Consider the following 18,034-nt stretch of genomic DNA (forward strand, 5'->3'; position numbering starts at 1 on the left):
CACGATCTTGATTTCCCGAACAAGGATATCCACGTCTTGTATCAAGTGTGATGATTTGAATAAAGGACAATATCACAACGTGGGAAATGAATCTGTTGGTTAGAAACACGCAGAATGACTCCCGGGAATGGTATAGTGGTCGGAGCTTAACAGCCATATTCGTCAAAGATTACCGTGTGGTGCTTTGTCTAGCTTGTAAAGTGCTGAGAGTGATTTGATATTGATAATGTTGGAATGAAGGGGCCATGGGGATCTTCCCAACGGATATTGCCCGCTGGATGCACTGTGCCGCAGCAATGATGATGATGATGATGATGATGAATGACGACCGTCGACCGTCATCACCAGCTCCGGAAATTGATTGTTGTTGATCCCGCTGTAATAAACAAGTCGGATAAAACGATGGATCGCCCTCCATAGAGGGAGGCATGACTTCCCTATTGGGATGGATGGATGGAGGGGCAGATGGGACGCTCGTCGTCGAGGATGTCACCTGCTTCCTTCCATGCCTTGTTGCCTTGGCCCTGTTCTAGCTTGGCTTCTGCTTTAAAGCCTTGTATGGGAGTCGGGAAGCCATGATTATCTGTACATAGGTATATCGATCCCTTCTTGCAACGATGATGAGGCCCTTTCGCTTGCCTCCAGCCTTTTCTCTGAATGGAATCCTTTCCGTCGCCCCTCCCACACTCCCAAATGTCTACTTGGGCCCAAAGAAAGTAACCCCCTCCAACCAATCATCCGCCCAAATGCAGACAGTCAGCATGTGAAGCAAGCCTCACTTTTCCTTCTGATTGGTCGCTCCCATTTCATCTCAATTCTCGACTTACTCACACAGGCGATCAGGCGCAAAGCCAGGGTGAAATGCAGGTGCCCGCCCGGCTGAGCAGCAGCAGCACAGACTCGCATCCCCCCACCACTGCCCACCACACACAGCACTTTTTCGTCCCTCTCGTTTTGAGCTCGGGCCCAGGAAACAGAGAACGAAAAAAAAAAGCAGGGCGAGGTGGCACCAACACGAATCAACCAATCACCATCCTTCACATCTCTCAAACAGGTCAATGTCTCATCTCTCTTCTGATGCTCAATCGTCGTCCTCGCTTTCTTGCGGCTTGCTTGCTTGCTTGCTTGCTTGATACCATTCTTCCCAACCACCAACAAAAAACTACCCGAGACTACCGACAGTGAGAGGAGAGACAGAGGGGTCCTTCCTCCTTCCTTCGACCAGACCCTTCAGTTTCTGGTTATGGCGACTGGTAGCCGTTTCATTCCATGTATTGCTTCAGTTCAAGTCCCCTCTTTTTTTTTTTTTTTTTTCTTTTCTTTTTGTTTCTTTTTTTTCTTTCTCTGTTTTCGATATCGTGCATGGTCCAAGGTTGAGACAACACTCACTCACACACTTGGGAGTTCGTTCTACACCTGTTTTGGCTATATCCTGCAACGCTACTGCATAATGCCTACAGGAATGTGGCATCGTTCTTGCTTGATCTTGGTATCCTTTCTCGCACGACAGTGAGAGTGTGCCCGTGAACATATCATGATGCAGCCAGGCAGATAGACAAGACTGGCAGGCGCCCGCTCGATTGCCATCGGGCGGTACGCATAGGTTCTACCGAGCGGTAACAGGCAGGGAGTGTGGTAGCCGCATAGGAACTGACTGGTAGGGTCATGTTAACTCCACATTTGAAGGGCGCAGGGGCAATATAACAAGCGGTTACATGGAATAATTGACGTGTTGAGACATCTACCATAGTACCGGACTCTCCGAGCCATCCGTCTCGACGTCCATCTGTTTGTTGTCGCTTGCAACGATCTCTCTAGATTAGGTAGCTAGGTACCTTGTTTCTTCTGGCAACTGCTGGGCGCTGTTGGAAACGCTGGGAACATCTGATAGTGGAGTGACAGTGGGTGGTGTGGGTATTTGTTAGTGAGTGATTTGTGACCTTGTGAAAGATTGCATGTGTCACTGGGTGTAGTAAAAATTCACAAAGTCGTCTGCGTCATGCATCTCGGCGTCCACACGAACCCCTGAATGGGCCAGCCCGGCGCACAACCGGCCCTTTTGGCCCACCGGCACTTGTTGCCCGGGTGCCCAGTAAGCCTACGGTACTAAGAGGGCAATTCAGGAGTGCTAAACATCGGCGGAACTCCCGACATGCAACTATCACCAGTGCCATCTCACTGCAAAAGTGCCCAAATCTGTGTGTCCGTTGGTTTGTCTCGACCATCATTTGTATTTCTCTCCTCCCAAGCAACCGAGTTAAGCGCGGTTACAGCAATCAAAGCAGCTCTACTAAGCACATTTCTTGATCAAGACAGCCCATTCCCTATTCACTCTTGTACTATCTTTGTCTTCCCTCCGTTCCAGGCGCACGGAGGTTTTCTCCAAGCAAGAGTGTATGCAAAAAAAAAGGGAGAAAAAAAAAACGTATTTCGTCTTTGCGCGTCAGAACCTTCTCCGAGGTGGCGCAATAAAACATGCTCGTGTTCCATCATTTATGTCGTTCATCCGTGTCTTTTCATCAACTCCATCATGACCCAGCAAAGAAAAAAGAAAAAAAGAAGAAAGAACATGTGAGAAATCAGAAGCCCACTTGCCAAACCGACTCTGTCAAGATTTTAAATAGATGAACAACGGGAAGTGGTATCATTCAGCAAAAAGAAGCGTATGTCGCAAGGAGCCTGCGCCTCAAACTCATAACAACGCTCGCTAAACACCACTCCGTTTCTTTCCCGAACTCCGTTACTCTATGTCGCGCCAGACGGAAAACAGACTTTCTGCCTGCCGAAAAAAAACCAAGAGTGGCCGACAACAGCGCTTATCGAAACATAAGCCGCTGATATGACAAATAAGGGAATGAAAAACACATGTCTTCTAGACCCCAAATAGAGCGTAACGTTGCGTCGTGAAACCTCCAGATCTTTACATTCCTCCCCCGGGTTTTGTTTTTGTTGCGCCGAAAACGTAAAATGACAAGTTTTCCACCCCAGAAGAAAAAAGAAAAAAAAACATGCAAATGATGATGGTCGACCAAAAAAATCGACCCAGTTTTCCTTCCCAACCTTTCCCCGCAGGTGAAAAGTGCGGTTGACAAACCCCAAACTCCAAACAGTGTATCGAAAAGCACAGGAGCCATCCCACCCCATCTTCGTATGTGTACAACCACACAATCTCTTTCAATGAAAAACGTACAGAAAAAACGGAAATCATTCCCACTGGGAAAACTTGCCGCTTCTCTTTATCCCGGGCTCCTGGGTATCATAATCCGGACAAAGACCATCATCTATGTGGTGGGATATTAGTTTAATCGAGAAGGAAGAAGTAAAATGAAATATCTCCGGCGTCCGAATTGGCCATCGGCTGTAGCAGGGAGACATGAGAAGCTGAATGAGGTGTAGCCTTCTGGCCAACCCAGAAAACGTATTGCAGAATCTTGCGACCGACTAATAGCAGCCTTGGATATGCGCAAAGAATGGTACCTGGTGGAAGGGAGCGTGGTGTGAATGCGTATAGTACTTGATGGTTTCCCAAAGGTTTCCAGACGGGTACTTGGATGGCGCATAGTTCGGCTGGACCGAAATGGGCATCATCGGCTGCTGGATAGGCTGTGAGACTGTTGTTGGGTAAGGCTGCTGGAAGTAGTCGTGTTTGTACTGCGTCATTACGTTGGGATCCTCCAAAGGTTCAAATATCACCGGCTCTCTTCCCTGCAATAGCTGCTGAGGCGGAGGTGTCTTGATCTCGGGAAGATCCGAGACCAAGTCACCATCATCGTCCTCTTCCAGGTCCTCAAGACTCGAGCATGCCGAGGTAAGCGACCCATCATCCGAGGAGCAAGTAGAGCCCTCATCAGACATGGAGTCCGACGAAGAGGGTGACATGGGCGATGGGTATTCCTCGGCGTCAACATATGTAACTTGGTGCTCAAGTGATGCGGGCGACTGGGTGAACCTGGAGCAAGCAAGAATCCGGGTTCGCAGCTCGGGTAAGGTGATCCTATGGTTAGGATTGGGCGTAAAAATCCTTCCCAAGATGTCGTTCAGTTCGTCCGACACCGGGAGAATGGTCTTGAGGAAATCCTTGCTTTTAACGAAGGCCCGGTAGGTGGAGTCCTCAAAAGACGCTTGCTTCCATGGGTTACGTCCACAGGTGAGATTCACCAGGATGACTCCAAGGCTCCAAACGTCATTCGGAGCGCAATAATAGAAAGGCCTCCTTGCTGTTTGATCCAGGCACTCTAAATGAACAAGAAAAGGAACAAGTCAGTTCGTTGTCTAGGGGGGATCGGATGGAAGATGAGAAATGAGAACGAGAAATCGCATGGCCAAGATGGGTTAGGGGGAGATTGACATCAAAGAGTTCGCAAAAACTTGAAAACCTACCTGGCGACATATAAAATGTTGAGCCACACCCGTAATCCATAGATGTTGCCTGTTGAATTGCGAGGCCGAAATCTGCCAACTTGACAGTTTCGCCGTTGTCAGAGACGAGGATGTTCTCTGGCTTCAAGTCCCGGTGGTAAATTCCACGGCTGTGGCAGTGTCCTACGGCATCCAGGATCTGGAGGAAGACACTCTTGGCGAGCTCATCCTTACCAACATATTGCCCACGTTCGGTGATGTTATAGAACAGATCACCCTCCGGGCAGTACTCCAAGACAACGTAGATGCAGTCATGTTGTTCGATGATCTTGACCATCGAGACTACATTGGGGTGTCCCGAGGCCTGGTGGTGCAAACGTATCTCCTGGCGTTGAAACGTAATCTGGCGAGCATCCAGCGGGGTCCCATCGGGGTTGAACTTGCTGAGGCACTTGACGGCATAACGAACATTATCCTTCAAGTCGACGGCTGAATAAACCACACCATATGCACCAGACCCCAAGATCCCTGAGAGTTGGAGCGAGTTGGTGATAAACATGCCTAGTCGGTCTTCCGCTGGCATCGGGACATAGTGATGTTGCTGTAGCTGGTGAGGTGGGGGGAAAATATACTGCTGGTCGAATGGTGCTGGTGATGCCGGCGGAGTGAGATATCCAAGCTCTGACACATGATGCATGATCTGTCCTTGCTCCTTGACTCCTGATACTAACTCCTTTCGGGCCTGGTTTAGGCTAAGCCGACGGTGAATGGGCGCAAATTTAAGTCCGGGAAGGAGAAGAAATGATGGAAACAGCAGACAGGAAGAGAACAGAAAGACTGGATTAGATCCTGCTCCTGGTTGGGTATATCCTCAAGAAGACCAAAGAAAATGAAAGTCCGGGTCACGTCCTTTTGCTCCTCTGGAATGGATGGAATGGCACTGGCTCGAGTTTTGTCCTGAGTGGGTTGGTTGTAGATCCTGAACGTCCAGGCTCTGGGTCGCAAACAATCCAAATGTTGACTTCGAGTGAACGGGTCAACAAGTATTGGGCGAAGGAGGTATGTGTATGTAAGTCGTTGGTTGAAGGTTGTTGAGTTAACAAGGGCGGGATATCATGGAGTCGTTGACGAAGTTGTTGTAGAAAAGGATAGTCTTCACGGACACTGGGCCTGGAAGAAGGACGGGGGAGTAGGAGGTGAAAAGACGATGCCAAGTGAAGTGAGTGTAGAGAAAGGTGACGATGGTGAAGGAAGCTAACAGCACGAGGCAAGAGCGTAGGTAACAAGATGCGGACCGGAGATCATAGATATTTGACGATACTCTCTTTCACTGGCTGGCGGGCGTGCTTACCCTGCCGCCCCGTTCTCTGTCAAAGGATGGCATGGTGCAATGCGACCCTCTTCGGCTTGCGTGTCTGGGTGGCTTGATTGGTCTTCAAGTGCCCCATGTCAGGCTGGCCATTCATCCACCCGAAGTCGTCCCCAAGACTGTGTGCAAGGGTGGGTGAGTAACGAGGATACCGCGGTACATGCAGGGTGCGGTCGGTACGACGGTACGATGGAAGGTACTAAGGCACGGAGGGTGTGAGACTTGGGGGACTCTGTGAGAAGCGCCGAATTACCCACACCCACTCACCTCCCTCTCTCCTCGCTGTCGGTACCCTCTTCTGCCTCTGCCTCTCTGTTGCCGGACGCTGTGACCACCGGTCGGCTCAAACCAGCACATCCTTGCCGTCGAGTCTCATGGGACCACAATGCACCATCCTATTCTTAATCTTGGGGTGGATGGCACTAGAGCGGAACGAGCATGGCGGTAGATGGTTTTCAAGAACAGTACATACACCGCTACTACTTTTTGGTGAGCCGGTGTGTAGTTTTTCTTTTTTTTTCTTACTTTTTGGCACCACCTGGGCGGGAATGAGGGTAGATGAGGTTGAGGGATTAGAGGCGTGTGGGGCGTCTTGGAAGGTCGCGAAGGTCCATGGAGCACCAAGGAATGGGCCTGCCTGCTTGGGGCGTCCGCTAATGCGCAGCAGAGTGAATTGTGACGACGAGCAATAATGAGGACAGGGGTTGTCCGACACAGATCATTCAAACGCCCTGTGTCACTGCCTCTCCATCTTGCCCATGCGGACTAACGTCCAATGCTTGATCATACACACACACCCCCTCTTATCCTTGCCATGCGCCCCCAGGCCGTTGATTGCTCATCAAAGAAGCGAATGGGATGTGCAGGATAATGGGATGCTGTCCCTGTCAGAAAAGGAGGGGGGTGAGCCGAGCTGCTAGTATGAAGACCAGCACTGAGTGCAAGACTGAAGGATCAGAGCGGCATCCACCGAACCGCATCGTTTCGTTCACAACAGGGAGAGGGCGAAAACTGAAAAGCAGAAGAGCCACAGCCCAGCGCGCGTGACAGCGTGTGACGCACTCTGCGATGCCCATTCCCGCTGATGAATGAAGTGTCCTTGTTGCTGAGAGCAATGCTTGGTGGGCCCGTGGCTTTTGCCGATTTTCATGTCTTCACCGTTCAGGTGAGGAAAACGTGTTGTATGTCCGTTTACCCACAGGAGAGGTTCTTACAGCGGGAACACACGCACACAGCCATGAACGCAGACGCAGACACTTACAGACTGCACGTGAATCTCAGTCCCTGAACGAGACCGCCTGCTTGTTACCTGTCATCCAATGCCTTCCACCCGTAGCCGCGCTGATTCAGTACTCGCCAGCAAGGCATCGTCGTTCAAATAGACCGGAAAACGTGTCGGTATTCATTGTCAACGGGACTGGCGCTTTTTTTGGTCGTGTGAGGTTGATGAGGTACTGTTCAGCAGGCCAAAGCCTAGTTTGATCCGCCTGTCCGTATTGTGAACACTCGTGTATTGACCTAGGATATGTTCCTTAACATAGCTGCAAGCTGGCGTTGGTGGTTCTGGCGGATAAGAAGGATTGAACGGTACTGTTACCGATACGTGTGGTGCTGATAGGAAGTGGCAAAAGTTGAACAACGGGAAGGAAGTTTGTGATTGGCATGCGGCATGTTTCTGACGGTTTCTGAAGCCGCAACACAATGCGGCCAAGCGGCTCCAGGATTCCGATGATGTCGGGGCTCGCGGGGGGCTGGTGGAAAAGTGTATGCTGACGAATTCCTCGCCTTCCCGTAGAGGTAGAAAGAAGCCGTACCGTATTGCGCGTCAACTCCTCTCGCTCACCGCAGTCACCTGGACGCCCCAACGCCCCTATGGCAGGCACCGTTAAAGCAAGGTGGGCGGCCTTACGGCGGTCATCATCCATGCCGAGCCTGTTTTGCCCTGTTTGATTCGACCAAGACTTCGTGAGAAGGTTACGGATCCATGCCTGATTGGCCATGCAGCCTTCGCGGCCCTGATTCGAAACCTTGATCCATGGCCATTATGTATCTCGGCTGAAGTGCAAGTGCTGCATTGAGCAGATCGGCTGTGATAACGCCCGCTGAAAAACCAGCATTAATCACTGTTGGACTCGTTAGTGTGCATAACTACAACGTCAGGGCTCTTTGTAAGATTATGAACTATCAGCAAAGTGCATGTAGTGTATAGGCACTGAATGGTACTGGTACTGGCACACCCCGCTACAATGACCGTTTCGGGGGAGTTCAGGATAGTGGTGTTGTGCGTGCTTGACACATTGGATGAGCAGGTAGCTCAACTTGTTATATGCCTACGAGTAGGGTGTATAGTCTCTTACAGGCATCCCGTCGAAGCAGGGCGAGAGCCAATTCCGATATTTTCACGCGGAGGCGCTCAAGTAGATACCTAGCTTGCCTAGATATCGGACGACTTAGTGGGCGAGGCGTGTGCGTCAAGAGCTCTGTGCTCATACGGAATTCAGGTAGTGAGGCTCGGGGCTTCCATATTGGGTATAAGTGGTAGGCCAGTCCTGATTTGATGGCTGGACTCGCTCTTGCCTGGTGCTTTGGGCACTATGTCCAGGTGTTGCTGTATCGAAACGTATGTGGGCCGTCATATGTTGCTAAGTAAGTGAAAAGGGCGAGTCAGGTTTGTCGGGGCATGTCCAAGCTCCGTCAGAGTAGTGTTCTGAAGTCGAGCCAAAGTCGAATCTGACGGAGGGTCTGATGGGTGCAGTGTTTTAGCGCGGCGGATCTTCAGGCTTCCTGGACGGGCCTGAAGTTAGCGCAGTCAGTTGCGGCTGGCTTCCAGAGTTTACGGAGAGGGGGTAAGATGGGAGGACATGGACCATGGGCTGGTTACAGAAGAGGAGGGTTGCAATTCCTCCATCCATCTATCGATTTGCGGACATTAGACGGCGGGCAGTGGATGGAGATGATCGATGGCCGGAAATGAAGGCAATCAAGTGGAAAATTATCGGTTGGCACATTGTGACGATTGCGGATTGGAAGTTGGGAGAAGGAAACTAACTGGATTGGTCAAAAGAGTCAGGACGGGTGAAGAAGGCTGTGTTTCTCGTCGTCGTCTCAAGCCTTGTATTGTGAGTGGCGTTAGTGTAAGCGAGGTGCGGGTCAATAACAATTTCGCTATGTATTTACGTAACAATCTGTTAGATGGTGGCAGAAGCTGCAGGCAGATCCGAGCTTGTCAGACGCCCCAGTGCCCTCGCATTCGTGATGTTCGCTCCTGCCGTGCACAACTGCAAACCTGAAGTGTCTGTTCAGTTGTAATGTTTGATTGGCCAGTCAGCCATACATACACAGTACGCGGGCAGTACCTCTAGGCAGTCAGTTGTTCTTTTCCATCGCCCCGCTAGCAGGACTAGGTAACGTGGAAGTCCCATCTCGATTCCTTCTTGAACCAAGCGATGGGATTATGCAATTACGCTCGCTCTTCCACTTGCAGCAAATGATGCGCATAGGTCTTCCTGCATCCCTCACATATGACGGATCCTTCTCAACTCTCAACCATTCTCAAGCTTCACTTTGACATTTGTTGGATGCTCTCCAGCTGGGCGGGCGTCTAGGCAATTTCACCAGACTCTCCCGTTTTGACATCGAACCGCTTGCAACATGGCCACCCAGTCCACCGAAGCTGTGACTTGCCGTGGCCGCATCTCAACAGGACAGGCCTGCTATGGTGGGCTTTAACCAGAAGAACAACGGGTCTGATATCTGTAAGATCGTCAACAGGTTCTCATTTCAGGCCCCGCCTATTTCAGGACTGAAGGAAGCACTGGGGACGAGCAGAAAGAAGCAGAATGGTGATCCACGTCTGCGGTATAGGGTTTCATTATTGGCCGCCTCCCTGCAATTCCTTCCATTCGAGTGCGATTCGGCTCCCACACCATGGGTATATACATACATGGCTTGGAGGAGTTGGCAGGATGCACTCATCACACTGACGGCACAACAAATGGTGGGCCAACATACCTTCTCGTCAGCTGAAGTCATCCCCTCCTTTTTCTTCGACGGCCATAACCACGCCCACGCCCACGGTCCCACAGGTGACGGCGTTGTGACGGGCGCTAACTACATAAGACGGTCCCAGAAGTTCAGAACCACTCCGGCGGCATGGTAACGGTACCTTGGCAGAGACTAGAAAACCTGATCATCTGGTTCCAGAAGGCCGGATCCCGTTTTGAATCCCGGGCCAACACAGCCTAGTCTGAGCGGCTCATGAACGACGACGACGACGGGCACGGCGACAAGCATGGCCTTATGAAGATCTCCCCGCAAAGCACTCGTCAGTCACGGCTCACAACATCATGCTGGCGAGCCCATGGGCCGCTGGGTGAGACATCAGTCCCGCCTTGATATTACTCAAGTACACTACACTGCACTAGTGTAGTGTACGCTTGCTTCTAGAGCCCTGGCCGAAGGATCCGCAAACATCAACGGGTTTTCGCCAAGCACACGTTTACAACGTTTTGTTGACGCACCGCGGTCGGAGATCTCGATGGAAGCTCGTCACTGTCGTCAGGAACGGACAAGGCGGGGCAAATTGCCATCCTGGACATTTACATCATTTGCAACCACACAAGTTGCTCCCTCGGAGGGGAACTACAGCCGCACGTCATCGGCAACGGCCGATCTGTGACCATTCACTGACACTGCATGGCAGCGATCCTATAATAATGATAAAAAAAAAATTTGAATTTTTTTTTTTTTTTTTTTTTTTTTTTTGGAAAACTACAACTAATCGTGCCAGCTTCCAGCCAAAGCGTTGGTACAACTCCATATATACTCCCGATTAAGCCAGCCATGACCGACTTTCAGCTACGCCAACCGGCGTCACCGTGACTGTTAGCAACGCTCTATCAGCTATGGTCCATGAATAGCCATGTTGCCTCCTAAACCTCCAAAGAAACGAAATAAACCCCATCAACCTCCAACTTTACACGGTCAGGCATTATGTCAGGCATGAATGGATGAGGATCCATGAGGATGTGCGCGGCATATGTCTCTCGCACAACACAACGCACAACACAACAATGTCTGTATTCGCACGTGTTTCGGGCTGGCCCAAGGTGGATTCCGTGAAATGCAAAGCTCACTTCCACTACTCCCTCCTTCTCCAAAACCCAACCATTCAAGTGGCCCGGGCTTGGGAATGGGTTGGCTGTATGCTCATGTCTCGGTTGCCAAATGCAGCATTAGATTCGATGTAGTGTCGGACAAGCCACTAGGTCTAGTGAATGGCCAAGCCCCCCTCTCTCCAGAATCACGATACCAGGTATGTGCAACCCCGTGACTTACAGAACATGCAGATCAACATAGCCGCATTTTGCAGAGTTCGAAATGTCATCTCCGCGAGAGCTAATGCGAAACAATGATCGCCGCCTACCGTCACCTAGCACACCCGTCTCGTCTTCGATCTGGGGCGTAAGAACTGAATCGTGGGTGATAAGTACCATGGTAGTGTATTTCTTGTGCTTCCTGGGCCGGTGGCCATTTCCGATATACACAACTTGCCAATAAGAAAGAGAGGCTCGTTAATTTACGAAAGTCCCAAACCAGTGACAAAAATCGACAGCAATATGTCCACAATAATGCTCTCAATACCTCTTCCACATGATTTTAAATATAGCATCAGCAGTACACTCGGAAGAATGTAGCGAACTCAATCAGTCAAGGGAGGAGCACTGTACGATGCCAAATGGATATCGCTATCTGCGCTATGCCACAACTGTGCCTGTCAAGTCTCCATCGAAACCGGCTAACATTCGCAGTAGCGTCACAACAAACCGGATGAATGTACCATGCCTTATATACCGTATACAATAATTCTGTCGGAGATCCCCTACTGAGGTGCCTTGCAACTGTACGACTTCGTCGGTGTTATTGATAAAGGCGGCTCTTCCTGTCTGAAGTGTTAGTAAGGCTTCATCGGGCCTGTTGCGCTACGCACGTACCTAGAGGTACGAATGCCTCAAACCGGCGTTTGTATTTACCCTGCAACGACAACAACACTGGCACATTTTGGCTCGTGGTACAGTCGGAAAGGGCAGCGTCAATTCAACATGTCCGATCCTTACCAAGAACTGGCTCTGAACCAACAGCAGCATGCACGGCAGACAGCAGGGAGCTTATGGAAACGCGGTGGAACGTTTGAGGCCGCCGCAAGAGTCTGTCGTGATACACGACATTCCCTCCGAGGGTCGAAGAAACTGGACATATAGACCAAATAACTTCACAGTTGAAAATGCGAAATCGGCTGGATGGTCTTCAGAGTCGAGACAGCAAATAGCCCTCTTCACTGACTTCGGTGCTGTGGCCCTAGGTAAGTGGGAAACCAAGTTGCTGGCGGTTGTCAGTTCGTTGATTCAAGCCTGTCAGGAAAACGTCAACTGATGACCCCTTGACTTAGCCATCGAGCCGGACGAGCCCAACTTGCTATCCACACTCAGGGAGGAGAAATGAGTGCACAAGAAAGGGGAGTGAATATTCAATTTTCGATTTGTCGACATTTATAGTGGTCTATACTCAACTTGACAATTTCAAGCCAAACGAATATTCCTCAAAGACAGCACTCTCCTACTTTTACTGCGTAGAGGTTTACGATAATAGTGTATATTCTCAACGCACGTCTCCAGAGATACCGGGACAATCCTTGTAGCACAGCACCCATTACGTAGAGGTAGCTACCCGCTCACAAGCTATACGCCGTTCCGGGGTAATAGTGTGCTGTTGTTACAGCAGTAGCAGCATTTGAAAGCAGGGCTGACAACCAACTTGTGACAAAGCATGCGAATCCGAAATCGCATACAGTACTGACATATGTAGACCTACCGCCTTTGCGCTCAATCAAGGTATAAACAGTTCCCGCCAGCAGGTGTCGACCTGAATGACATGCCGGGGGAGAAGTAGCCGGTAACATGGAGTCATTGATCTGCCATCATCCCCCTTAGCAGGCACCCTATTTCCAAGGGTGTCCCGATGTTGTTGTTGTTGTTGTACATGCACATCTACGCACCACATATACACAAATTTGCTATTTGTCCTGCCCAACTCGGTTTCTGCCAGATGTACAATACTGACTGCCTGCGCACTTGTATCTCCCCAGATCTGGACAACCGTTGGGTCCGCGAACTTCTCAGCTTTGTCGGGCCTGTCATCCGCCTTATCAGCCAACTGACTTAAATCCGTAGGTCTGTACAACGCAGTAAGCTCCGTACGGAGGCCAGCTCTGTACTTGTGAGCCCTACGCCCTTGCTCCTTTCTAGGAAGAATGGACGGCAACACTATTACCCACTTATCGGCCGGGTCCGACGCAGGATGAGACAAAAGCCATGTCTATAGGTTAGACGCTGGACGTTGTCTGGCTCAGTGGCTGAGTCATCTTCTCAGTGTCATGTTCAGCTAGATGACCAACTTTATCACAGGATGTGAGTAAAGTCTTGGCCACAGTTGCCATTACCTACTTTGCTCTCCATAACGGTCTATAGGGAAGTCATTTACGTGTCCCGTACTCGTAGAATAGGTTATAACAGTCACATAACTCTATGAGGAGAGCCCTCGTGGAGAGGGGCAAGTTCGTGTCACATACCTCTATCGAACAGGAGTCTTTGGTTCATGACCTGTTAACAAACACTTTTCTTTTTTTTTTTTTTTTTTTTTTTTTACCACTGCAAGAATCACTCACTCTTTGACCCATACATGTATTGATTTAGCCTCATGGAAATCCCACCTCTAATGGATGACTCGTTCCCCGCAAGAAGGGGCAAGTTTCGGTAGTAAACAGTACATACCCTGGGGTCTTGCCACCGGCCTTGGACCCTTGAAACACGCCTCAAAACCGGGCACGTTTACCGTTGGCACACATTTCAGCGTTCATTAGCATGAGTTTAATAGTCTGGCTATGCAATGTAAAAGCCGTGTGGCGGCGCCTTATCTCATGGATCTCCAGCTCTGCCTGTCGTCCATCGTAGAATGTAACACCATGTGCAAGCAATGAACTTCTTATAGCTACAATGTTTGCCCACTCAGGAGTTACAGCTTACGAATAGTATTAGGTATGTCACTTCTCATCATGGGGCATCACACTCAAGGACAAAGCAGACGAATCGCCGCCTCACTTATGCATGTCACATCCGGTCTCACTTTACTGCTATTGAGCATTTCACCAACGTTATAGTTGTCCGCAAGTCGAGTCTACACATACGGACCAGACATTATGTGTACGGCGAACCACATCAACAACGGACAAGCAGGCGGATAGGCGGTTGATCACCACAACACCACCACGGAGGATTGCCTGTGGCTGACGATGTTGGTGGCTGACATATAATGAGGTATGGTCAGTGGTTGGTTGGTTGGCTAATCCTAACCAGCCAACGTCAATTGCATTTTTCTTTTCAGGGAAGGCAAAAAAAAAAATTAAAAAAAATAAAAAAATTAATAATAATAATAATAATAATAATAAAAAAAAAAAAAAAACCCCCCCACGCAGAGCTCATCATCAACTTTCGAGTACGGTCCGTCCGATTTACAAAAGGATAGACATCCAGGTCACTCATTCATTGGCTGCGTTGACAGAAACACCAAAACCCGGCTTTATAGCTTGTTTCACCCGGACAGCGTGATCGTACAAGCACCACGATACCAGCAATGGCAAGGCGAATATACAATCCCGTAGTGTGCTGCTGTGCACAGGAAACACAATCAAACTCAGGACTGGATGAAGAGGACGCGCTACTAGAGAATCGATTGCGCTCAGATTGGGTCTATTACTGTGACCAACCACAGACTCCTCTTCCCACTAAGAAACATTCCGCTCGATAATATGGTGATGAGCCAGCTTTGTACACCACTCGATCTCCAAGACTTGGATATGCTGGGATGACGACGAGGATCTACCGTAAGTAACACTTGATATAGCGGGGGCTCGCACTAGACCGTAACTCCGTGCTCATGAACTCGCCTAGCCACTCGTCGCTTTCCATGGTTGAATGTTACCAACCAAGCACGACATCTCGCAAAGTAAAGAGGATGGAGAGGACGGGTATCTATTCCGTATAGCAAACCCCGAACACACATCTACCTAGGTAGCTAACCAACCTGGATCACCGAGACCAACACAGCGTCAAACACACCATTGCCCCCGAACCAAAACTCGGGTCAAAGCCAAACCACAGATATCCCGCAGGAGACACCGAAAGAAGGTCTGGCGCTCGTTTCTGTTTGACGACAGATAGACATACGTCAAGACATACATCCTTGAATATATGAATCGGACCTGGGCCATTGCTTCAGCACTACTTCCTCATTCACCAAGAAGTTCATACATACCTAGCGAGCCGAACCGACAGACACACACCGATATCCGAAACAGGAAGCGCTCAACAGAAGAGAGTAGGGCATCACTTGAAGTTCTACGAAGAGCGTACAAGTGCTACGGAGAATAGATTGAGATGTGTTAGTCGTACAGTACGGTCTCAGTGCGGTTGGTTGGTTGGCTGGTCAGTAGATGGAAGGAGTGATGTTGCACATTAGAAGTTAACCACCTAATGAGTGGGTGAGTGAATGAGTGAGTGAGTGAACACTGGAGCGGGTAAGTGACCAATACCGAAACACGGGTCCTGATTTCAGTAGGGGTCAGTATAGCAACTGGAAGTGAAGCGAGCGAGTGGCGCGCCCGTCTTCGAAGATGTCTGGGGCGGGTCACTACATTTTGCTTACACCACATGAGAGACATGAAATACGTAGCAAGGGCGGCAGGCTGCTGGTCCGGTAGCCTCAGCCGGGGCGCGCGCAACTCACCAGGCTTTCCAGGCTGTTTTAAGTGAGTGAGTAAGTGAATGAGGCGCGAGACACCGGGAAGCATCCCAACTGTACACATTCGAAGTTGTGATTGATCACGTTTCTTTGGTGTGTGCAAGTTTGAAGTCAAACCCGAGGGATGTGATGAAACCTCCACTTCAGAGGCTCTACTAGGTTAGAAGGGCAAGGAAAAAGCTGTATCAGATTCAGGTCATCCGTTTGGCGGGATATTGGCAATTTCATGACCATGTTTCAACAGATGTAGAAACGTAGAACATGAAAGGGAGGGAAGGAAGGACGACACGGTGAAGGGGTGAGGAGGTGAACACGCGACCTCTTGAAGTAGTTTTCCCCAGTTGGATTTTTTTGGTGTGAGGCGCGCCTTCCGTGAAAATATTATTCACGGACGAATAATATCTCATTGCGCACTTCGTACCTTCCATGAGTACCTACTTGTGGAATCTGTATCAGGTCCTCGCAAGTTTGGAGATTACTTCACCATCGCCACACCGCGATGGCCATCCGGTCCCAGCTAAAGAGCGACTAACAGAAATCAAGTCCAGTTCAGTCGCTATAGCAGTGATCATGCATTTTGCCGTCCAAGTTCGGCGATCGCAGATGCTATATTCCGTACTTCCACTGTGAAATCAACCTCACCCATCCTGCTGCCCACGCTGCTTTCACAACAGAGAGATCAAGATCACCAACAACCAACCCCAGATGAGCCTCAAGGACATCAAGATGGCGACAAACAGAAGTCCATACACCACCATGAATAAAAGCCTTGATGACTTTTACGGCCTCTTGAATCCAAATCGACTCCCGTCCCTTTCGGAGAATCGGGGTTGGCTTCTGTCAACCATGTCAAACATTACCAACGGAACTAGTCGTTGTGATTCTAGTCTAGCCAGCCAGCTACGCAACCGTCAATGCAGAAGGCAAAGTTACTAAAGCGTAGATACCTGAACCAGTCAATACGTAGTCAGTCAACCACCGCCAACCACACTATCAACGAGGGGCACATGATCCACCACTACCGCCCTTCACTCCTTCGTCCTCCACTCCTGTTCAACTGTCCCTGCCGTGCTTGCTTATGTTCTCATCAGTCGGCTTGTTGGTGTTGGTCCTAATCTCGTGTGAGTTATGAAACTACGCAATGTTGGAAATATATGGCCCGACTATGTGATAATTCTGTTGACCTGTCATTTTTTTCGCACCTGCTTGCTCTCGGCTTCCCGCAGATCCAAATAGGCACTAACAACACAAGTTGGAAGAAACGAAACCGAGTGGATGTGTGATGTGACGAGACGTCCATCGGGGTACGCTCTATGCGGCTTCCCGGCAAGGCGAGCGAGATGCTGCTGCTGCCGCTGCTGCATGGTGGGAAGCGGCAAGGGGAATTTGGAAAGAAATTCAAACAAATGTATGGACGGAATACGCAACGAGATGCCAAAGCATATCACAGTATGGCATGGCACAGCAAATAGGTGCCTTATACCCAGTGGGCAAAGGCAGAACCAACAGACAACGACAACGCTGTTGGACTGTATGAAAGATTCAGTTTGGGTTGATGTGCGGAACAGGTCGCATAGAAAAAGTGGTTATGAATGCAGTTAAGCCGTCAATTAACGCTGTTCACCTGCCGCTGATGGCTTTTTTGATTCACCTCATTGTAACAGCTTTATGAAATTCCCCTATCGTACTTGGCGCACACTAAAGTATCTATGCTAAGCCGTGCCTCACAGCATGAGCCTCGCCATATACAAAATTAATATGTAAATGATATAGTATACCGACACACTACTCGTTGCCAGCTGCCCGTATGCCTCACAATCCGCCTACTACCTAAGCTCTAGCATGACCTGCCGTGCGCTGCGCATGCGCATGAGCGTGGCCATGTGAGAAGTGACTTGAGGCCGACGGACCTGCCGCCGTTGCCGCCACCGCTTGCCCGAAGAAGGGATGCTTGAGGGCCTCCAATGGCGTGAGTCTCTTGTCCGGATTGAGCGCCAGGCAGCGTTCGAGGAGATCAATAAAGTGATTGAGCTCCTTGGTTTCCGCATCACTCATGCCGCTGGAGGCGGCCACGAGACGGGCCCGCAAATCGCGGGTCGGCTTAACAGTGGCCAGGGTCTTGACAGTGGTCTGTACAAAAAGGAGCAGTAAGTTAGTTTGATTCCCAATTCGGGTAGGTATATTTGGCAAATATTGTTGGAAGAAGGAAGGAAGCGGAAGGGGAAGTGTGGTTGCGGAGTGAAGGGATGGAGAGAGCGTGTTGAAGAAGCAAAGAGTAACAGGCGTCTCCCGCGTGCCGCCGTCACAAAAAACGACAACGGGAAGGACTGCATGCTCTCCAGTTAGGATAGGGGAAGAAACGCCACGATGCCCCGGGGGTTATGCGGTTGCGGTGACATTGCCAAGCGGTCAATGTGCAGGCGAGGCACAGCACGACGCCCACTGGGGATG

General features: G+C 50.0%; 3 protein-coding genes across 3 annotated transcripts; 1 reads left to right on the forward strand and 2 right to left on the reverse strand.

Moving 5' to 3' along the window:
• Window positions 1-1,741: 1,741 nt before the first annotated feature.
• B0T23DRAFT_431094 (kinase-like domain-containing protein) lies at window positions 1,742-5,056 on the reverse strand (the record flags this gene model as incomplete). Its single annotated transcript, XM_062840294.1, has 3 exons — window positions 1,742-1,786; window positions 3,478-4,235; window positions 4,381-5,056. 3 exons carry the CDS (start codon window positions 5,054-5,056, stop codon window positions 1,742-1,744), a joined length of 1,479 nt encoding a protein of 492 aa, XP_062689548.1.
• A 6,522-nt stretch (window positions 5,057-11,578) lies between these two features.
• On the forward strand, window positions 11,579-12,368 carry B0T23DRAFT_205733 (uncharacterized protein). Its single transcript, XM_062833464.1, has 2 exons — window positions 11,579-12,089; window positions 12,177-12,368. The coding sequence occupies exons 1-2, from the start codon at window positions 11,873-11,875 to the stop codon at window positions 12,227-12,229; spliced, it is 270 nt and encodes an 89-aa protein (XP_062689549.1). The 5' UTR covers window positions 11,579-11,872; the 3' UTR covers window positions 12,230-12,368.
• Window positions 12,369-12,613: 245 nt separating this feature from the next.
• B0T23DRAFT_398139 (uncharacterized protein) lies at window positions 12,614-13,463 on the reverse strand (the record flags this gene model as incomplete). The annotated part of the gene is made up of 4 exons (XM_062838345.1): window positions 12,614-13,050; window positions 13,231-13,248; window positions 13,356-13,386; window positions 13,452-13,463. 4 exons carry the CDS (start codon window positions 13,461-13,463, stop codon window positions 12,614-12,616), a joined length of 498 nt encoding a protein of 165 aa, XP_062689550.1.
• Between the last annotated feature and the right edge of the window lie 4,571 nt (window positions 13,464-18,034).

This window comes from Neurospora hispaniola (assembly GCF_033458365.1).
Source record: "Neurospora hispaniola strain FGSC 10403 chromosome Unknown B0T23scaffold_7, whole genome shotgun sequence".
Taxonomy (NCBI): domain Eukaryota; kingdom Fungi; phylum Ascomycota; class Sordariomycetes; order Sordariales; family Sordariaceae; genus Neurospora; species Neurospora hispaniola.